General features: G+C 40.7%; 1 protein-coding gene across 1 annotated transcript in view; it reads right to left on the bottom strand.

Annotated features, from left to right (window-relative positions):
* The window catches only part of LOC131185837 (uncharacterized), a 37358-nt gene extending 14610 nt beyond the window's left edge, over positions 1-22748 (bottom strand). Inside the window, exons 1-9 of the mRNA XM_058158786.1 lie at positions 22551-22748; positions 21285-21422; positions 20588-20650; positions 19690-19725; positions 18178-18311; positions 11527-11656; positions 10646-10780; positions 8872-9112; positions 5484-5967 (exon numbers count right to left, since the gene is read on the bottom strand). Coding sequence (XP_058014769.1) covers positions 5484-5967; positions 8872-9112; positions 10646-10780; positions 11527-11656; positions 18178-18311; positions 19690-19725; positions 20588-20650; positions 21285-21422; positions 22551-22650 — 1461 coding nt within the window. The 5' untranslated portion in view covers positions 22651-22748. The remainder of the gene's footprint in view (positions 1-5483; positions 5968-8871; positions 9113-10645; positions 10781-11526; positions 11657-18177; positions 18312-19689; positions 19726-20587; positions 20651-21284; positions 21423-22550) is intronic.
* Positions 22749-23543: the final 795 nt, after the last annotated feature.

Raw genomic sequence — 23543 nt, forward strand, 5'->3', positions numbered from 1 at the left:
GATAGCCCTGCCTAATTCCTTTCATTATCTTAAATAAATCTGCAGTATCACCATTTATTATTACCCTTGCCTTTTGCATGGAATAGATCGATTCAATCATCTTTTCAAATTTATCTCTGAATTTCATAGCTTTAATTTGTCAAATCAAAAATTCTCAATTTACATTATCGAAGGCTTTTTGTGCATCCAGGAAGACAAGGGCTACTTCATTTTATTGTCTGAATTCTTTGTTTTGTAATATGCAGTGATTATAGCTAGTCATAATACTACTGAAATGAGGTGATAAGATGCTGCTTCACTTCACTTCACTACTCCTAACAATCAAAATATATTTACTTTCTTGATCAAAGTCAAAAAGCAAAAAAATCCATTTTTGTTGCTTCCTTCTGTTACATTCAAATTTATATCAGTTTAGAGGCATCTGTAATGATTTAACCACACCCATCTTCATAGGAGTTAGACAGGGCTATATCCTTGTTCTTTAGTCAACTTCTATATAAATGACACAATTACAGTTCTTTCTAAATTAGAATTTTACCCCATAAGGCTTGCCCACTGTCCTATATCCACCTTCTTGTAAAGAAGATTGAAACCATCTTGTTAAGTGGGCACCTTATCTATCTGTAACCTAAGTGGGCCTAGCATGCAGAGGATTGTAGAGGATAAAGGATATTAAGAAACAGTAGGTTGGGGGGGGAGTGGGGGGATGTAATAAAAACGAGTGCTCCAAACTTAACTAAAATTGTAGGGAAAGTACCCTCCACACCAACATCTGTTGTGTCTAGCCTCTCCAATTAGAGATCAATAGAAACAATGGTACAACAAGAAAAAACAAATGCTTTTTAAAAAGAAATAATTAAAAGATTAACACTTCCCCCTTCCCAGTGTCATCAGTCACATTCTCCAATGAATATGGCTTGCAGGCTCCTCTCCTCCTTCACCAGCCATCTTGATGACCTTGGTTCCCACAGAAAAACTTTTTATTTTGACTGTAAGCTGGGCTATCTACTTCCTCCCATCCCCTTCTTTCTCAGGTTTCATGGCAACTGTGAGGCAGGACAAGATGGCTTCAGCCAGGTTCGCTTCAGAGTTGACACTACCTGTACATGTTTTGGCATGAGGCGAAACCTCTCTCATCCTAGTGATCAAACAATGAACAATACAATTTTGTTTGCTCATCAGGGAAAGGACTCGCCTCATGCCTTAAAAATGTACAGATAGTCCTCAACTGACAATGGTAGTTTGGATCAGAATTTATGTCACTGAGTGATATCATAAAGTATGACCATATTTGTTGTGTCTGCGCCCCCCGAGCCGGGCCTCCTGCCAGAAAGTGATTTAGACAGTGAGGGGGAAGGGCTATCAGGACTTATCTCGGGAGCACCGGCTTCCCTGGCTCAGCTCCAGGAGCTAGAGGCAGGCCAGGGGGAAGAGATAATGAGGCCTCCATCTCCTGACTCTTTCCCCCCCAGGCCACACCTCCAGACCCAGCTGATGGCAATCAGGCCTGACTGGACCCTAGGTTTTGTAGGCAGGAGAGCAACAGAAGCAGGGGTGGGGCAGGCCTAGGAAGTGCTGAGTCATGGAACCACACCCCACAAGTTATAAAGGCAGCAAGAGTTTATTTTATTTATTTTATTTATTTATTTTTCAGATTTATATACCGCCCTATCTCCCTAGGGACTCAGGGCGGTTCACAGGCAATTAAAAACAAACATATAAATACAATTTAAAATCAGTCATAAAAAACTTATTCAATAGCCAGATTGATAAAAACAATATAAATACTAAGAACCCCATTAAAACCAATAAATTTAAAAACTAACCAGCCCCGCGCAAATAAATAGGTGTGTTTTGAGCTCGCGACGAAAGGTTCGGAGGTCCGGAAGTTGACGAAGTCCTGGAGGGAGTTCGTTCCAGAGGGTGGGAGCCCCCACAGAGAAGGCCCTTCCCCTGGGTGTCGCCAGACGGCACTGCCTAGCCGACGGCACCCTGAGGAGTCCTTCTCTGTGAGAGCGGACGGGTCGGTGAGAGGTACTCGGTAGCAGCAGGCGGTCCCGTAAGTAACCCGGCCCTATGCCATGGAGCGCTTTAAAGATTGTCACCAAAACCTTGAAGCGCACCCGGAAGGCCACAGGTAGCCAGTGCAGTCTGCGCAGGATAGGTGTCACACGGGAGCCACGAGGGGCTCCCTCTATCACCCGCGCAGCCGCATTCTGGACTAACTGGAGCCTCCGGATGCCCCTCAAGGGGAGCCCCATGTAGAGAGCATTGCAGTAATCCAGACGAGACGTCACGAGTGCGTGAGTGACTGTGCATAAGGCATCCCGGTCTAGAAAGGGGCGCAACTGGCGCACCAGGCGAACCTGGTGGAAAGCTCTCCTGGAGACGGCCGTCAGGTGATCTTCAAAAGACAGCCGTTCATCCAGGAGGACACCCAAGTTGCGCACCCTCTCCATCGGGGCCAATGACTCGCCCCCAACAGTCAGCCGTGGACTCAGCTGACTGTACCGGGATGCCGGCATCCACAGCCACTCTGTCTTGGAGGCTGAGCTTGAGCCTGTTTCTCCCCATCCAGACCCGTCGGCTTCCAAACACCGGGACAGCACTTGATAGCTTCATTGGGGTGGCCCGTGGAAAAGTACAGCTGGGTGTCATCAGCGTACAGCTGGTACCTCACACGAAACCCCTGATGACCCCACCCAGCGGCTTCATATAGATGTTGAACAGAAGGGGCGAGAGAACCGACCCCGGCGGCACCCCACAAGTGAGGCGCCTCGGGCCGACCTCTGCCCCCCTGTCAACACCGTCTGCGACCAGTCGGAGAGATAGGAGGAGAACCACCGATAAACAGTGCCTCCCACTCCCAATCCCTCCAACCGGCGCAGCAGGATACCATGGTCGATGGTATCAAAAGCCGCTGAGAGGTCTAATAGGACCAGGGCAGAGGAACAACCCCTATCCCTGGCCCTCCAGAGATCATCCACCAACGCGACCAAAGCCGTCTCAGTGCTGTAACTGGGCCGGAAACCGGACTGGAACAGGTCTAGATAGACAGTTTCATCCAGGTGCAGGGGAAACTGATATGCCACCATACTCTCTACAACCTTCGCCACGAAGCGAAGGTTGGAGACCGGACGATAATTACCTAAAACAGCTGGTCAGGAAGGCTTCTTGAGGAGGGCCTCACCACCGCCTCTTTCAAGGCGGCCGGAAAGACTCCTCCAACAAAGAAGCACTCGCCTGGAGCCAGCCTCGTGTCACCTCCTGAGTGGCCAGCAACAGCCAGGAGGGGCACGGGTCCAGTAAACACGTGGTGGCATTCCACCTGCCCAACAACCTGTCCATGTCCTCGGGAGCCACAGGGTCAAACTCATCCCAGACAATATCACCAAGACCGCCCTCGGACGCCCCGTCTGAATCGCCACAATTTTGGTCCAGACCATCCCGAAGCTGAACGATTTTATCGTATAGATAACCGTTGAACTCCTCAGCACGTCCCTGCAACGGGTCATCCCGCTCCCCCTGGTGAAGGAGGAGGCGGGTCACCCAAACAGGGCAGCTGGGCGGTTATCTGCCGGCGCAATGAGGGAGGAGGCGAGCAACGCCGCATCCTCAGTGCCACTAGGTAGGTCTAGTATAGGATCTAACTAGTGTCCGATCAGCCTCTGAACTGCTGGACCTCCAGGAACTCTCTAGGCGTCTTCTCCGGCGTTTCATCCCCCTCAGCTCCTCGGAGAACCAAGGAGCCGGTTGGGATCTGCGCCGGGTCAGAGGCCGCAGAGGCACGACACGGTCTAAAGCCCCAGCCGCAGCCCGTTCCCAGGCTGCGGCTAGTTCCTCTGCCGTGCCGTGAGCCAGACCCTCAGGAAATGGCCCAAGCTCCGTCCGGAACCTCTCCGGGTCCATCAGGCGCCTGGGACGGTACCAACGTAATGGTTCCGTCTCCCTGCGGTGTTGGGTAGCGGTCAGAAAGTCCAGGCGAAGGAGAGTGATCTGACCATGACAAAGGTTCTGTGACTATATCTCTCAAGTCCAGATCCTTCAACCACTGACCAGAGATGAAAATCAGGTCCAGTGTGCCTCCCCCGATGTGAGTGGGGCCATCCACTACTTGAGTCAGGTCCAGGGCCGTCATGGAAGCCATGAACTCCCGAGCTACTGTCGATGACGAGCCGGCAGATGGCAAGTTAAAGTCCCCCATGACTAAAAGTCTGGGGGTCTCCACTGCCACCCCGCAAGCACCTCCAGGAGCTCGGGCAGGGCAGCTGTCACGCAGCAAGGAGCCAGGTACGTGACCAGCAAGCCCATCTGACACCTATGACCCCACCTCACAAGAGGATTCACACCCGGAAACCTGAGGTACAGTGGTCTCCCTCGGCTCTAGACTCTCTTTAATAACAACCGCCACCCCCCCACCCCTACCCTGGGCCCTCGGCTGATGGAATGCACGGAAACCCGGTGGGCACATCTCAACCAGGGGCACGTCCCCTTCAGTGCCCAACCAGGTCTCCGTAACGCCTATAATATCCGGCACCCCTGAATAAGATCATGTATTAGGGGGGCCTTATTGGCCACGGACCGTGCGTTGCATAACATGAGCCGAAGGCCCAGGCTCTGAGGGTCTTGACCATCCGGGGAACGGGAGAAGTCAGAGGGATCGGGGCATGCGATCGCCTGCGTGCATCGAACGCGTGGCCCCCTAAACCGATCGATCCCCCTTCCGCCATATCTGCCCCTCCCACTTACCGTGCAGATGGACACACCCTCACACAAAGGAACACACTCCCCCCCCATAACCTCCGAACCCATTAGATGGTCGCCACGAGCATGCGCTGGGGCTGGTTTCCCTCCCGACGGGCTACCCCATCACCCGCCCCTAACCCTCCCACCCCTTAAAAATACCCTGTCTAAAACCCCAAAGGCTCTTTCTTTTGCATGCCACCTCTGTGGGTCCCAAGACCCGTCATTGAGGCCGGCCCTTGGTAGCGAGGCCATTCCTGCGGGGGGCACTGCAGGCGCAAGAGTTCATGTACAGTGTAGCGCATAGAAAAGTCACAGATCGGCGAAGGATGCTAAGATGGTAAAATCCCAGATGGTAAAAACAGTGGATCTTCCAGCGGATGTCCAGTTGGCAAGGAGGACAGATGGAGCCGGAACCAGATAACGATGACAAAGCAGGAACAGACAGGCCGGCAGTCTCCATAGTGGACCTATGGAAAACGATTCTACAATAGCTCTTAATCAAGTAGAAATGACTATCGGTCTGTCAAAGTCCATAGACCAGTCCAATCTAGTCCAATCCAGTCCAGTCCAATCCAAAACCCGCGGATGAACGTGCATGACCACCCAGTTTAGGTGATCAAAAGTCCGGTGTAGGGGGGGGGGGCGGAAGGTAAGATGGAAACAAGCCATGCCACAAAGGGCCAATAAATGGCACGCGATGTAAAATGCGATGTAACATGCCAGAAGAGGGGACAGACCTCAGCCTCAGCTCCGGCCTCCTCTCCCACCGCGGCCTCACCACGGCCATCACCGATGGGGCTGCCAAATACAGGACGCCGCTGGACAGGCGCCTCGCAGCCCACAAGGCCTCGCCGGGCGCAGCCAAGCGCCGATGGAACTGGCGGGCCTACCAACAGGCGAAAAAGCGGGCCGGAATCCACGCCAGCTGGAACCAGGCCGAATCCACGCCGCGAAGCCGCTGGAGCCAGGCCAGGACCGCCGATGATCTCACGCCGCTGGAGCCTGGCCGGGATCGCCGCTGGGGCAGGGCCGAAGTCGAGGCTGGAGCCCGCAGCAAACAGCAGGCCTCCTCGCCTCTCTCGCGTCCTCACACTCCCAAAGATGGCCGCCCTCTTCCGGACCGCCGCTCCCGTTCTCGGCTGTCGCATATCCGAGAGGATACAGAAACCTCTCCAGCGGCAGCCAAGAAGTTCGTACAGCACGCCGAGGGACCAGAGGAGCCTGGTGAGTCAGCCCGAAGCCACCATTTAGGGAAAAGCCGCCACCGCCGATTCGGGCTCTTCTAAACCGCTGCCATTCTCGCGCATGCGCAGTTGCTGTGCCTCTTCGTAGCAGGCAAATTAACTGCTTAACTAAGAGCTGAAGTTTATTCCTGGGTGATTCATTGGCGTCGAGGGAGATAACAGAGACACTTGGCAGACGGTCGCTATTTTGCTGCCAGAGCTGATAGTGCCGGCTAATTAAGCCATCGCTTGGACAGAGGCGAAGGGGGACAGAACAAAATTGCTTAACAACAGCAATCCTTGTAGTCCCAGTTGCCATCTTTAACTGATTTGTAAAGTCAAACTACTTCCTGCCAGCTTCCCATAACCAAAGTCAGTGAGGAATCCAGCAAGAAGTTACAAGTCCCAGTCTGGCAGGAAGATAATTAAAAGGTTGTTGCAGTGTAGGTTTAATGTTACACACATGCACGTGACGAATGTTCACAAAAATATACAGAATGAGGGGATCCAAACATGACTGTTACGATTTCATGACATTCCTATGTAGTATAGCAAAGAAACGGCAGAATTCAAACATTAGGAATTTCTCAGTAGCCATTTATTTTCAAATGATGTATATAATAAGCTGTACATTCTAGGTTCACAAATGAATTGTTCCTCTTCCCCATTACTGTGATATCAATGTGGAGGTGTGCCTTAATAAAATATAGTGCCAATAATGGCAGGGAATCTGAACTCATGTCAAGATTGCTTTGAATTGGTCACAGCGGCTAGAGCTCTTAAAATCTCCTTCTCCTCCCTGCACCACACAAAGCAATGCTGAGGTGATGGTACTAATAATTGCACCAGGATCCTGTCATGGTTCACTGGTGTGCTTCTGAGGGCTTCACAAAAATATCTGGGGACAGAGCACTAAAGGGGGGAAAAATCTGTTCACTGTTTTCAGACTGTGAGAATCAAGTTGATACTTTTTAGGAGAGTAAAATCTATGCATCTTACATATATTCAAGAATTATGGATATTTCTATAGAGATAGAAATAAGAGAACAGGGAATATTAGTGTATACATTTTTATATAATAAAAAGCAATAACAAAAAGGAAGCTTAGAAATTGAATGGCGGTATTATTATGTATGATAACCGTAAATAATATGGTGAGTGGCATTAGAGCAATATATTAAAACATGGAATAATTAAATAACAATAGACTATAATTTAATATAAATGTGTATTATTATTAGAAATATATAAGTTGGTTCAATGTAATATGATAAATTTTACTAGTTCTATTTGTATTAGAATGTATGACACCCAGGTGCCACACTGTTCGTGCATTGATATGTATATGTAAAACAAAATAAAAAACTTGAAACAAAAAAAAGAATTATGGGTATTTCCTTTAGTGTTCCTCTTTTCAAGTTGCAATATTGAAAAATAAAATATTCTGAAAGGAAAGAAAAATCTGTTCACAGATTGTTGGTTTAACTATTTCCATTAAAATGCATCTCTCTCGGGTGATATCTATGTTTGGAGAAACTCTGTCAAGGTTCCTTCCATGCAACATTTTCCCTTCTTTCCAATTAGTTCGAAGTGACATCCTCAGGTTGCAAAGCCTCGCACAGTCAGTTCATCAACTCTAGTGGGTCAATGATGGCCATGAATTCTTTGGCTCTCAGTTTTATGGTGATATGAGGCAGCTTCATGCCACAACCTCAGGAATGGGAAGATTTTGTAAGAGTACTAAATATTTCATATAATTGAAAGGTTATGTCAATGTTTTAAGGTCTTTCTGGAATACCCGATACATTCAGAGAAGATACAGTAATCAGAATAACTGCTTTGCATTTATAGTGTGAGGATTCTAGACATTCAATCAAAATTTATTAGGCTAGTGGCCTTCCATAAGATAACAGTGGATAACATCCCAAACTGAAGATGCTAAATTCTCATGCAAGAGAAAGCTGGGTATCCTCCATCCTCAAACTAGCCTTTTCCTTTATGATACCTTTAATTCCCAAATGAAGTCACCCCCTCAATTTATTGATATTTATACATATACATACATACATACATACATACATACATACATACATACATATATATGTAGGTCTTTAGTTATTCGGGTTTTCTCCCGCGTAAAATTGGAAGTGTCTTGGCGACATTTCAACAAAGTCTCATTCGTCATCTTCAGGCTTCAGCTTCGTGCTTCTGGGAGCTTCGTGCTTTGCTCCCAGAAGCACTGAAGCCTGAAGATGACGAATGAGACGTCATGCCCCCAAGACACTTCCAATTTTACGCTGAGAAACCCGAATAAAGACCTATATACAAACACCCGTGAAAACCTCAGAAAACAAATATATATATATATATATATATATATGTAGGTCTTTGGTTATTCGGGTTTTCTCCCGCGTAAAATTGGAAGTGTCTTGGCGACGTTTCGACGAAGTCTCATTCATCATCTTCAGGCTTCAGCTTCGTGCTTCTGGGAGCTTCTGGGAGCATACGAAAACCTCAGAAAACATATATATATATATATATATATATATATATATATATATATATATATGTGTGTGTGTGTGTGTGTGTGTGTGTGTGTGTGTGTGTGTGTGTGTGTTTGTGTGTGTGTGTTTGTGTGTGTGTGTGTGTGTGTGTGTGTAGGTCTTTGGTTATTCGGGTTTTCTCCCGCGTAAAATTGGAAGTGTCTTGGCGACATTTCGACGAAATCCCATTCGTCATCTTCAGGCTAGGTGTTTACATATGTATATACATTGTTTCAATAGCCACTATTTAGTTTTTTTTTTTCAGGAACAGAATTCAGGAGGATATTCACATGCTAATAAGTCCATTCAGCAAGTCAGTTGAACAATTCAGAATATACTGATATTTCACCTATTGAGGTCTAATTTTCATATCGACATATTTGTAAGAATAATGGTACCCCTTCCCAGCATACCAGTTGATGCCATCAGCAAAAGACTTATGTTCCCCTTTGTGATACAGTCCATTCAGGTTGGAAGAGTGGCAGACACCATACCACCAACCTCCCTTGTAACTCACAGCACAACTTCCGGGTTCATGAGTATCATTGTCTTTGTCTTTTGTAGAGAATGCCAGGCCTTTATGTCCTGAGAAAGAATCCCCTGAATGAAGATAATCAGAGGAGAAAGTCAGTGATATACTGTATTCTTGCTTTCAGTCACAGTGCTAAAACAGTGAAATATGCATATTCTCTGCTAGTAAGAATTCAGCAGGAAATCAAAAATAATAGAATGCATAACTTATATGCAGAAATTCCCTACTCAGTCTATCACCTTACCAGGTCAGAATTCCTTATACCATTGTTTGCTTAACCATGATTTATTAAATAAAGCCTGACAAATCATGTTATATGCCAAGCTATCAACCATGGTTTAAAAACACAGCTAGACTTCCTACCAACCGACATAGAACAATGTAATAAGATTACCACACACTATTACAGTATATGAGAGATATGTAAGTTATTATATTATATATACAAATTATATATGTTTAAAATTCTAGATGCAGTTCTGGAGCTTATTTATTCATTCATTATTAAAGATTTAAAAAATGAGAAAGAATCAAAAATATACCACACATGGCACAGTTAGCAGTATGAAATAAAATATCACAAAATAATAGAAAGGCAACCCTAAGGCCAAATTCAATGCTTTTTCTTCCTGGTGGCAAAGTCAACAAAACAAATTTAGGTCCTTTCATAGATATATGAATGGATCGATCTTCTAACAGAAAATAATTTCTGCTTCAGGCCAGATAGCCAGTTTTGCATGGAGCTTAAGGCACCAGGCTTGGAAACCAAGAAACAGAGTGCTACCCACACCTTAGGCATAAAATCAACAATCTGGATCCTCATTTTACCAACCTCAGAAGAATGGAAGGCTGATCAACCTTGAGCTGGTTAGAATTGAACTGCCCAACTGCTGGCAGCTAGCAGTCAGGAGAATTAGCCTGCAGTACTACATTCTAACAACTGCGCCACCACAGCTCATAAAAGGTCAGAGCAGGCAATACAATTAGTCTTGGTTTAGCAATTGTCTCAGACAGCAACCATTCACAGTTACAATAGAGATGAAAAAGTAGTTTCGTGACCAAAGCCCACATTTATGATTTTGTAGGTCTTCTAAAGCAAAGGAAAGCTAAAGTAAGATCATAAGCACAGTTATAGTTTTACTTAGTGACTGCTTTGTTTAACAACTGAATTGCTGGTCCAACTTATGACTGCTAAATGAGGACTATGTGTACATATTCTGATAGCTTCATATAAACAGACATAATTGTTTCAAAAGAAGGACACTTGATTTGTTTAAAGGATGACAGAAATGCATCAAATGTAATATTACTTGCAACGGTAGAGAAATAATGCATTTTTTCACCATTAGTAATACTGGTAATTCTAATATTCACTATAAAAAACAATACATTTCTTATGAATAGAAGTGGAAGGCAAAACCATAAGAAAGGTTTTTTTTTATATTCATATGGTGCCCTGAAGCTCGTGTGACTTGGCTAAAAGCCTTCAGAAAAACACCTGCTGCATATGGCAGATTTTTAACTGTCTTAAGATAATTGTGTTTTATCATCTATTCTGTACCAAGATACTCAAATGAAGAAGCAGCCTCTCTATTACTCACCCATGTTGCCATCCAAATAGGAGCCCAATTGTAGCTTATAGTTTTCACTTTCATTTGCAATTCTGAAACTGGAATATGTTGCAAAGGTCGTGGAACCGTTGAAATCTTCCATATCAATTCGCAATTGCTGTGTTCCTAAACACCAAAGGATAGATGTTATTAGAGAATGGATACTAGAGATACAGAAATCCTTGAAAGGAAGCATATTGATCATTGTAGTAGACTTTCATTCCACAAGGACATAACCACAGGGCTACCACGATTCATAAAAGGTTAGTTATCATTGCTTGTCAATAGATATGGCTCACAGTGGAAAAGCAATGAGAACTAACAACATGGAGGAACAAAATTACAGGAGCATAAGAGTTGGCCCAGGAAAATTAAACCACTGTCAGAAAGTCATAAATTTTGTCAGGTCATTTTGCACAATTAGCCAGAAAGTCATCCATGCGTTGCCACTTTTTCTTTTGCTTCACAAAGTCAATATTTTAAATAACTGTTCACCTATATAGGGCGAGTAAGGTAGTTAGTTACCAACTGTCTCGGAGGAACCATGCTACATAAAGCTTTGAGAAAATTTGCAAATAAGAGAAAAAAAGTTTATTTTCTTCAGATTTCATTTATGAATTTGGAATTACCATTAATCTTTATGGAAGGAAATGGAAGGTAAGTCTTATGAACCAACAAGAACAGATCAGAGTCTTTATACATGTGTCCCTGTGATGAAAAAAGAGTCTCTGGTAATATTAGAGACAGAATCTGAAAGGACTGATATTCATCTTTTCTTGTAAATTAATTCTGATAATGATGAGCATTATCCAAATAAAAGTATTTAATTTATCAAACTGAGCCTCAGGTAGAAGAGGAGATTTTGGGCTTACCAGAGCTGGTGAGAAGATGGATCTTATCATTGCCCAACCAGAATTCTGATCCTTGCCTCCCAAATCCTTTCTTGTATGATTCCCAGTTACGGTAGAAATTGACAGAGCCATCCTGCCGCCTCTGGAAGACCTGGTTGAGAGAGAGAATCTGCTTTCTTAATATTATACCATTTCCACTTCGGTCTCTCGTCCTGGCTTAGTAGGTTCTTACTAGGCTACTGCTTTAAAAGTGAAGCTTTTTGGCAGGGTGACTGCATAATTAAAAAGTTGTTTGGAAGCACCACTACCCATGTTGTCTGTACCTAAAATGCAGTATGAAAGGCCAATTTTGCCTGCCTCACATCTGGAGCAAAAGAAAGGAATAAAGAAAAACTGAGGTGGCATAGGATTGCCTATTTTTCCTCTAGAATAAGGATTGCCTTCTCTTCTTTGCAGAGCTTGTGGGGTTAGGGTTCCTGCTGAGGAAGGGGCAACCTAAGGTCTCCTGAACTCTGCTTCAGGCAGGTAGAAAGGAGATTTTTATAACTTATAATGACCTCACCCCATTCCTAAGAGGTCTGTAAGGGGCGTCCATAAGAGCATAAGCGTGCCTACCCTTCCTGTCCTATTGTTTTCTTTCATTATATCCAATTAATATAGTTATTACATATTCATACTTATATATATGCTTATATATTGTATAGTTATTACATGCTTATGCTTATATATACTGTGTGACAAAATAAATAAATAAAATAAATAAATTTCTTCCAAAGCACCTGAGAGCAAGACAAGAAGTAACAGATGGGAATTTTAAAACTGAAATGGCTACTAAACCACCTAAGACTGGGGACAGAAGGGGTTCTGAACCAGCTTTAGAAGATCTGATTAAAGAGCAAGGGAAAGTGTTTGAAGAAAGGTTTAAGGAGATTATGGATAATAATGAGAAAATAAGAGAAGAAATAAAAGAGAATAATAAAAAAATAAGAGAAGATATCTTGATGGCTTTTCAAGGTTTGGCAAAAAGACTGGAGGTGGTGGAGGAGGAGGTGCAAGAAATTGTTCAGTCAAATCAACAAATAGAAAATAGAATGGGGGGAATGCAAATCAAATTGGATAAAAATGAAGATCAAGTGGTGGTGATGCAGTATAGAATGATGGAAGGAGCTCTGAGAATTAGGGGTTTGAATGAGGAGAAAGGGGAAGATTTAAAAAATTTTTTATCAGAAGCTCTGGCTGAATTTATTGAACTTGATCCACAAGAGGTTGCTTATCAAATTGACAAAATTTATAGAGTTAATTCTTGGATTGCTAGGCAAAAGAAACTTCCTAGAGACATTGTGGTTTATTTTTTGAAAAGAACAGTGAGGAATCAAATTTTGCAAGTTGCTTTTCAGAAAAACTTGAAAATAGGGGAACAGGAGTTGAAGGTTTTGAAGAGATTCCTCCCAAGATGTTAAGGGATAGAAAGGACTTTACATTTTTTACACAAGAACTTAAGAAATACCAGATTCAATTTAGATGGGAGGTTCCAGTTGGCTTGACAGTGTATTATCAAGGAAGGAGATATCGTATTGACACAGTGCTTAAGGCCAAAGATTTTCTTTCTACAGTGCTGAAATTTGAAATAGAAATAATAGAAAAAAGAATTCAAGAGACTCAAATGGGTGTGGAAGCTGAGGTGATTCCAGTGATGTTACCATCAGAGGAACAACCACAAGAACAAAGACTGACGAGGGAGCCCTTAAGCGTAAAGAAAAGGAGCAACAAACTCAAAGTAAAGTTCAGGATTCTGCTACAGAAGCGGTGGGAGGAGCACGGCCGAAGATACGGAGGACGATCTTCAGTTGATTGCTCAAAGGCTTCAGCAGCCCAGTAATGGCAAATAAAATCTTGACTTGGAATGTCAATGGTTTGAACTCAGCTCAGAAGAGAAGAAAATATTTCATTATTTGAAACAATTTAAAAATGATGTTATTTGCTTACAAGAAACGCATATTAAATTATCAGATCAAAAGTACCTAATAAACTCAAAGTTAGGTAAACATTTTGTTGCTTCAGCTTTGGAGAAAAAACATGGCATAGTGGTTTATTTAAGAAAAGATATACCAGCCAAGTTAATAGAGGCAGATATTCATGGAAGATATATTGCTATTGAACTTACAATAGAAACAAAAAGGACTCTCTTGCTTGGTATATATGCACCCAACCAGCAACAAGAAAATTTTTATAGAATGTTATATGATAAGTTGATTCTATGGGATTATAAATCGTGTATTATATTGGGAGATTGGAATGGAGTAATAGATACACGAAAGGACAAAAGAATTTCTTCCAAGAAGATACCTGCACATGCAAAGCTGCCTAAATCCTTTTTTGATATGATAGAAGATTTTGAGTTAAGAGATGTATGGAGACTGCGAATTTGGAGGAAAGAGACTATACTTTTTTCTGATAGGCATCAATCCTTCTCACGTATTGATTTTATTTTAATTTCTAATGATTTGCTTTTTAGGGTGAAGAAAACTAAGATATTTCCAAGATGTTTGTCTGATCATAGTCCTGTTTGGATGGAATTGCAATATGGAAAAGAGGGTAGAAGAACTTGGAGATTAAATGAAAATTTGTTTAGATATCAGGATAATGTAAATCAATGTAAAAAGCAGATGAAAGAATTTTTTGATTATAATTTGAATAATGAAACATCGATAGAAATGGTTTGGGACTCCAGTAAAGCTTTTATGAGAGGTGTATTAATATATCTTAATAATAGACAGAGAAATAAGCAACAAAGACAGCGTAGGTATTTAGAAGAGGAAATTTATAAGAAACAACAATTATTAATACATAATCCACATGATCAAAAACTTAAAGATGCAATAAAGTTACTACAGAATCAATTTAATATGATAATGGCTGATCAGGTGGCAACAAATATACAATATGCCAAACATAATACTTTTGTAATGCAAATAGACCTGGTAGGTGGTTAGCATATACTTTAAGGAAAAGACAAAACAACGTACTATAGAAAAAATAGAATATAAAGGTAAAGAGAGATATCAACAGGATAAAATTAAAAAAGCTTTTTTAGAATATTATACAAATTTATATCTTAAAGATAATATATTGAATAGGGATATTGATAATTATTTGAAGGAATATAAGGTTAAAAATTTAACTTTAGAACAAACGGATGAACTGAATCGGCCTATAACTTCGGAAGAAATTATTTTGGTAATTAAACAATTAAAAATGGGGAAAACTCCTGGTACGGATGGGCTTACAGTTAGTTATTATAGGAATTTACAGGATGAGATGTTAGGTCCACTTAAGGAATTATTTAATCAGATACAACTAGGAGGGGGAATTCCCCCCTCATGGAGAACCTCTTTTATTTCATTGATACCAAAAGAGGAACAGGATTGTTCTAAACCTGGGAATTATAGGCCAATCTCACTTTTAAATAATGATTATAAGATTTTTGTTAAAATAATAGCTAATAGATTAATGTTGATTCTGCAGAAGAATTCATAATGATCAATCTGGATTTATAAAAGGGAGACAGATGAGGAATAATGTTAGGCAGATTGTTAATTTATTGGAGTACTTAGAAAAGAAAAATTTTATTCCAGCAGCATTTATTTTTCTCGATGCAGAGAAAGCTTTTGATCGATTGCATTGGGAATTTTTATTTAAATTAATAGAAAAGATGCAATTTGGAGATGGTTTTTTAAGAATAATTAAGGCAATTTATGGAGAGCAAACAGCACAGATTATAATCAATGGTAGCTTAACAGAACCTTTTAAGATTGCGAAAGGAACAAGACAGGGATGTCCTTTATCACCATTATTGTTTATTTTAACTCTAGAACCATTATTGGATAAAATACGAGAAGTAAAGGAGATAGAGGGAATTAGAGTTAGACAGTATGAATATAAGTTAAGAGCTTTTGCAGATGATTTGGTGATTACTTTAACAAACCCTATAAATTCTAGTAAATCTTTGTTGAAATAATTGATCAATATGGGAATGTCTCAGGGTTTAAGGTAAATCAGAAAAGACAAAAGTGATAATAAAAATATGGCCAGACAACAGAAAGAAAAACTAGAGGAAGTAACAGGATTTGAAATTGTAAAGAAGGTTAAGTACTTAGGGTTTATATTACGTCAAATGTGAAATTGTATAAGAATAACTATGAGGTTTTATGGCAAAAGTTCAGAAGGAGTTGATTGTTTGGAAAAATTGCAATTATCTTTGCTGGGGAGAATTGCTGCTATTAAAATGAATGTTTTACCTAGATTTTTATTCCTCTTTCAGATGATACCAATAATTAAGAAAGATAAGAATCTTGAGGAATGGCAGAAGGGAATTAACAAATTTATATGGGAAGGTAAAAAAGCTAGGGTTAAAATGAAAATAATTCAAGATTCTCGAGAAAGGGGAGGTTATAAAATGCCTAATTTTAAATTATATTATGAAGCAGCTGCTCTCTCTGCAATAAGTGATTGGTTTAATTTAACAGAGGACAGAATTTTGAATATAGAAGGTTATGATTTGCTATATGGATGGCATGCATATTTAATTTATGACAAAAAAGTGGATAAGGCCTTTAAAAATCATGTGCTAAGAAATGCCCTTCATGTGTTTGGAAAAATACTCTTATAAATTAAATTATAAGGTTCCTATATGGGCAAGTCCTAGACATACAGTAGAAAATATAAACATAGAACAGAATCAGGAAATGATTACATATAAAGATCTTTTGTATACTGAAAGAGGTAATTTGCAGTTAAAATCTCTGCAAGTATTAAGAGAGGAAGGGAAAAATTATACTTGGTTTCAATATGAGCAACTACGTGCTAGATGGAAGGGAGATCAGAAAATTGGTATAGAGCAGAACGAGGGAAATTTGGTAAAGCAAATTAGAAATCAGTCTCAGGAGCATATAAAGAGATTGTATAATGTGTTACTTGAAATAGATTCTGAAAGGAATTTGGTAAAGGACTGTATGATAAAGTGGGCACAAAATTTTCAGGAGCCAATATTATTGGAAACGTGGGAAAAAATTTGGGTTAGAAATGTTAAATTCACGCAGGCACAGAATCTGAGGAAAATTTTATAAAATGTTTTATAGATGGCATCTAGATCCTAAAAAATTATCGTGTATGTATCCAGAAATGCAAGCAAAATGTTGGAGATGTAATTGTGATGACGCTACATATTTTCACATTTGGTGGACTTGTAAGGACATAAAGGCCTTTTGGATAAAAATTTGGTGGATTTTACAAAATGTTCTGAAAAAGAAGATAAAGTTCCTGCCGCAATTTTTCTTGTTGGGAATTATTACGGATTGTACAGTAATTGAGACTAAATTGATTTTAAATCTAATAACTGCAGCAAGATTACTAATAGGACAATATTGGAAGAAAAAGAAGTACCAACAATAGAAGAATGGATATTGAAAGTTGCCAATTTGGCTGAGATGGCGAAGATATCAGCCTTTTGAAAGACAATACGCAAGAAAGATACTTAAAGGAATGGAAAAATGGATTGACTATATTCAACGTAGATATCAGACTAAGAGTTATCAGACTGTTTTGAATGATTATGATGTATTATTTTGATTGCTTTTGGGGAAGTTAGGAATTGATGATTGTAGGGTATAATTAAGTTGGGATGAAAATTTTTAGCATATGTTTGTTTTATTTTTAACTATACCTTGTGCTCGTTCCGGGAAGTCGGGGAGGGGGTTGTGAAGGGAGGGGAGGAGGGGAAAGGGGAAAAAATTTGTAAAACTTTTGAATAAAAAAAAAAGAAGTACCAACAATAGAAGAATGGATATTGAAAGTTGCCAATTTGGCTGAGATGGCGAAGATATCAGCCTTTTGAAAGACAATACGCAAGAAAGATACTTAAAGGAATGGAAAAAATGGATTGACTATATTCAACGTAGATATCAGACTAAGAGTTATCAGACTGTTTTTGAATGATTATGATGTATTATTTTTGATTGCTTTTGGGGGAAGTTAGGAGTTGATGATTGTAGGGTACAATTAAGTTGGGATGAAAATTTTTAGCATATGTTTGTTTTATTTTTAACTATACCTTGTGCTCGTTCCGGGAAGTCGGGGAGGGGGTTGTGAAGGGAGGGGAGGAGGGGAAAGGGGGAAAAAAAATTTGTAAAACTTTTTGAATAAAAAAAAAAAAAGAAGTAACAGATGGAAAGTTATCAAAGAGAGATCCCAGCTAGAACTAAGGGGAAATTTCCTGTCAGTGAGAACAACTTGCTTCCAGAAGTTGTTGGTGCTCCATCACCAGAGATTTTTAAGAAAGTCTGGACAGCCATTTATCTGGAATGGCACAGGGCCCCCTGCTTGAGCAGACAGTTGGATTAGAAGCCCTCCATGGTCACTTCCAACTCCGTTATTCTGTATTCTGTGCTCTGTACAAAGGCTCTCTAACCTAACCCCCTCCAGCTATGCTAGACAGCAACTCTTGCGTAGTAATTCTCAGCCAGCAGGGCAACAGCTGGGAATCCTAGATACTGTCACCCCAACAGATCTAGAGAGAACCAGGTTGGAAAAAACTGAGTTAGCCTTTGAATAACTAATGCATTAAAAGGTATTTTCCTGCTTTCATTATGTTGGAAGCAAACATCTCTTACTTACCAACCAGCCCCCTCCATCTACTTCCATGTCACAGAAAACCACCATCTCTTTCCCTGTGATTGGATAGATGGTGTACCAGCCAGTGAGGGTCTCTCCTTGTTCATGGAGCTCCTTGCAGTTTCTGGCTCTTCCCTCTGAGAGAAGAAGTGGGGTGCGGGGTGGGGGGAGAGAAATGTGTGGATCAGTTCAGATTCTCCCTGTTCTGAAAATATATGTGGTGGGATAATTACAGGTTTCTATGCAAGAACTTTTTTTTGTTGTTTACATTTATACCCCGCCCTTCTCCGAAGACTCAGGGCGGCTTACAATGTATAAGGCAATAGTGTCATTCTATTTGTATATTTTTTTTACAAAGTCAACTTATTGCCCCCCCAACAATCTGGGTCCTCATTTTACCTACCTTATAAAGGGTGGAAGGCTGAGTCAACCTTGGGCCGGGCTCGAACTTGCAGTAATTGCAGGCTCTGTGTTCTAATAACAGGCTTCTCTATTGCCTGAGCTATCCCGGCCCTTTCTTACATAGAACTTCTATGTAAGAAGTTCAATAATGCCTATTGTAGGAGAATGGATACACATTGGTATGCAATAATAATTTAAAAATTAAAGAAAATATTTATTTACTTATTTACTTATAAATTTTATATGCCATCCATCTTATATCCAACGACTCTGAGTGGCTTACAGCATATAGGTATAGGTAGATCCTTCAAGTCCTGAATAAAACATACACTATAAAGAGTGCAGAGAAGAGCAAAAAAGACGATTAGGGGACTAAAACATGAAGAATGGTTGCAGGAACTGGGTATGTCTAGATTAATGAAAAGAAGGACTAGGGGAGACATGATAGCAGTGTTCCAATATCTCAGGGTTGCCACAAAGAAGAGGGAGTCAAGCTATTCTCCAAAGCACCTGAAGGCAGGACAAGAAGCAATGGGTGGAAACTAATCAAGGAGAGAAGCAACTTAAAACTAAGGAGAAATTTCCTGACAATTAGAATAATTAATTAGTGGAACAACTTTCCTGCAGAAGTTGTGAATGCTCCAACACTGGAAATTTTTAAGAAAATGTTGGATAACCATTTATCTGAAGTGGTGTAGGGTTTCCTCCTGGGCAGTGGGTTGGACTAGAAGGCCTCCAAGGTCCCTTCCAACTCTGTTATTCCATTCTAGTATTTGAATATTTAGCAGGTTCTCCAAAGTAGAGTCATTGATTATCGGGGCAGGGATTATTGGAGATAGAGTCTAACATTCTTAGAAGACACAAGTTGTGGGGAAGCTGATATGTGCAGATGAAATAAATCACAATGATCCTTAAACTGTGATCAGACAATTTGTACTATTCCAAACATCCATTCTAGCCTGTTCAGGCAGTTTTGCATTTATTATCCTGAGTGATAAAGGTCAAACAAAGGGAGATCAAAACAAAGATAAAATCAAGCTGATGGCATTTGTGCCAATTATCTGGAGAAGTTTGAAGTGATTGAAAAAGCAAGGGGAGAATGCTTAGACATACCTTCCCGTTGACAGCCTTCTAAGCGGCAGGGTTCCCCTGTGGAAATAGGAAAAAAAAATGCTTTTGAGCTGAACAGACTCAGGGCTCCAAGTAAAAGGAAATATGAAGATGAGAACTATTTCACAGTTTCTCCTCAACTTACAACCATTCATTTAATGACCATTCTGAGTTACAACAGCACTGAAAAAAGTGACTTATGACCAGTGGTGGGTTGCTCCCGGTTCTGTGCGGTTCTATAGAACTGGTAGTAAAAGCTGTGGGAGGCTCCGCCCAACCAACCGGATGTCATAATTGACGATCTGCACATGTGCAGAAGCTTCTGTGCATGCACAGAAGTGTAAGTGCATGCATGCTTCCATTGTGAACTGAGAGTAAAGGTAAGTAGAACCCACCCCTGCTTATGACTTATGACAACTGTTGCAGCATCTCTGCATTCACATGATCAAAATTCGGAAGCTTGGTAATTGGCTCATATTTATAATGGCTGCAGTGTCCCAGAGTCTGTCATCACCTTGGCAACTTTCTGACAATCAAAAGCCATTGGGGAAGTTAGATTTACCTAAGAATCATCATACTAACTTATAACAACTGCAACAAAGTCATAAAATGGGGCAAAACTCACTTAACAACTGTCTTGCTTAGCAATGGAAATTTTGGTCTCAATTATGATCATACGTCGAGGACTATCTATACAACAACACCCTTTTTTATGCAAGTTCGTTATCTATTTTCTTGCCTAGAGGAAGAGACCTGTAGAAAATACACCTGCAAAGAACTTGTCTTACAGAGTGATCACCAAATTAGAAGCTTCAGTAAGAATATTTGTTTGGAGGCCAGGAGGCTTTAGGATTTTCATATATCTCCCTCATTAAAAAATGGATCTCTGGAGATACATTACCTTTGTCTCCTTTGTCTCCCTTTGGTCCAGCTTTTCCAGGTATCCCAGCAGAGCCCTTTTCACCTAAGGAGAACAGAACAAAGCTCCTTAAAAGAACACCTGGAATATACCAAGAGCTTTGCAAATCTTGTCTTTGTAAAAAGCAAGAGGCTTTTATCCCTCAGTTTTCAAAAAGGGGGCAACAACCCTTCGATAAACAGGAGAACTACCTATACACTTTCCACATAATGGAAGAACGTATAACTATTCTGATTGTTTTTTCAGGTTTTCCTCATCTTTCTCAAGCACTGCAAAGACCATAACACCTTGCTAGGAAAGAACTGACTGATCCCTGGAAAGGAAGAAAGATGATGGGCATAAGAATAGTTCTTTTAACAAAATGATACAATCCATCCTCCCTAAAAAAGAACAAGAAGTTCCAATTACAGAGGCATTCCCAACTGTTTCTATTGTACAACCATCAGCATTTTTAAAATCCTCTTCCTGACCTGAAATGCAACCTTGCTAGTACAGCACCCTCCCTTCCTAACTGGAATTTGAGGGGCAGGGCATGATTTTCATTCCTCTGCCAAGTAACCTTGATGATGCTTTCTCCAACACCTTTCTAGAGTCTAGACTGTCCAGGCTATGAGTTTCCTAATAACAGAGCAAATAAGCTGCTGGAACTCCTTGACAACAGAAGTAGGCATCAACTTACCTGGGGGGCCCTGAGGTCCTGGCTCACCCTTGGCCCCGGAAAGACCATTTGTTCCTGGTACCCCTGGAATTCCAGGTATCCCTGCCTGGCCCTGGAGAACAATCCTGTCACTCCCACATTGTGCTAAGTTCTTCAGCTCTGAAATAGAAGAAAGAGTATAAACAGAGTGAGAAACTAGACAGAAGCAAGAAGGTTTTCATCAGAGTCTGACAAGTCACACAGTGGCCCTAGCTTGGATGCTAAAAAACTGGTGGCTCAACAGACTAAGCAGTCTGTTATTAACACAGCTGCTTGCAAATTACTGCAAGTTAAAGTCCCACCAGGCCCAAGGTTGACTCAGCCTTCCATCCTTTATAAGGTAGGTAAAATGAGGACCCAGATTGTTGGGGGCAATAAAAGTTATAATATAATATAATATAATATAATATAATATAATATAATATAATATAATATAATATAATATAATATAATATAATATAATATAATATAATATAATATAATATAATATAATATAATATAATATAATATAATATAATATACAAATGGATGAAGACTATTGCTTAACACAATGTAAGCCGCCCAGAGTCTTTGGAGCAGGGCGGGATATAAATTCAAATTAAAAAAAACAAAAAAACAAAAAACCCAGGATGATAAAGCGGATAATATTGGATTTCTATTATGGGGAATTCTGGACAAGTTCACTCTTATTTTTTTACTGAGCCAACTTGCATTTTTTTGAACTGCAAGAGGAAGGATGAGAGGGGCAGGAGAACAATGATATGTATAGGATACCTAACACGTACACATTTTTCTTTCAAATATTCTAGTTGATTACCTTACACACTTTTTGGCAAAGACAAACTCCACTATTTCTTTCCGCATCTATTAAACCCTTCTAGAACAGTTGTAATTTCACTGCAGCTCCTTCTGTGGGTCTAACAACTTTGCTCCTTGAACATCCATTCCTCCCTCTGGCCAATAACCAAGCAGAAATTGATTACTAGACAATGCCTTCCCCACATTGTTGTCTTTGGGTTTCACAATGAGGAACAAATAACAGAATTAATCTTAGCCTGGAAGTGTGGCAAAGAAGCCAAACAGCACCTTCCCTTAAGAGAGGGGAAGTCCCAGGGGCTGGAAGGTGAAATGAGAGGGGAGATGGAGTTCCTACTGGTGATGAAGTGCCCTGTGGTTATGGGAGAAGCTCTCTAGACCAATCTATCTTACTGAACTGGCTCACCCCAGAAAGGACCAATTGAGACTCACGTGCACAGCAGCTGGTTTCTGTCTCCTCCTGTGTGGATAGTCCCCTCTCTGCAGACAGAGCAATCAGGAATAGGAAGCAAAAACCAATCCAAGTTGTCATCTTGCCTCAGGGAACCTAGTTTCCTGTCCTTTAACTAGGTCTTTGAGCTAGGCTGGGGGTTTAGCCATTCTTGTATTTATAGCAATGCCTACTAGTTCTGTAAACAGAGAAATGAGGAAATAATAGAATTTCCTTGGAAAAGTACAGGAGAAAACTATGTTGAAAGTCTTATCTTGCAACACTTGCTTTCACAAATCTTGGCAGCGTTTATGATGCAGATGAAGGATAGATCTCTAGAAAAAACAGAAAACCCTGCATTGCATTACTTTCCCCACCCTTTGTCCTTCCTTTAGCATTTTCTATGGAACGATGTGGATCTTTAACCTCAGTTATCAGAGGGAGTTTCCTTTATACATCAAGAAAACATGAGTGAGCTGCACTTCAGGTAAACAAATACGTCAGCTTTTACTATTTTCCTTCTTGGATAAATACTCCCTGGCAAAGACTGACAATACCTCAATTAGCTCGCAAGTTGATTGTATGTAATTTAAGAGCTGTTCATTAATCTCTTCTGCAATTTTCATATGTTTTTATGGATTATAAATGTATTTTACATCTGTCTAAAGACTAAAGACTAAATATGTCTAAAGACTAAAGACTAAATTGTTTTTTAAAATATACAGAGTGAAAGAAAGGTTAGAAAGGTTAAAACTACAATTTTGAAAAAGCGAACTATGACCTTATAAACAATGATCTCTCATTTATTGACTGGCAAAATCTATTCTCAACCTTTATCACTGTAGAAGACTACTACAAAGTATTCCTAGCTGAAATCAATAAAATCATCAAACTATACGTACCACAAATCACCACCAAAATAAAAAAGAAAAGCAAATTACCCATATCAATAAAAAAGCTGCAATCCAAAAAAAAAATCCCTCTGGAAAAAAACC

Source organism: Ahaetulla prasina, chromosome 1, assembly GCF_028640845.1.
Source record: "Ahaetulla prasina isolate Xishuangbanna chromosome 1, ASM2864084v1, whole genome shotgun sequence".
NCBI classification, from domain to species: Eukaryota; Metazoa; Chordata; class Lepidosauria; order Squamata; family Colubridae; genus Ahaetulla; species Ahaetulla prasina.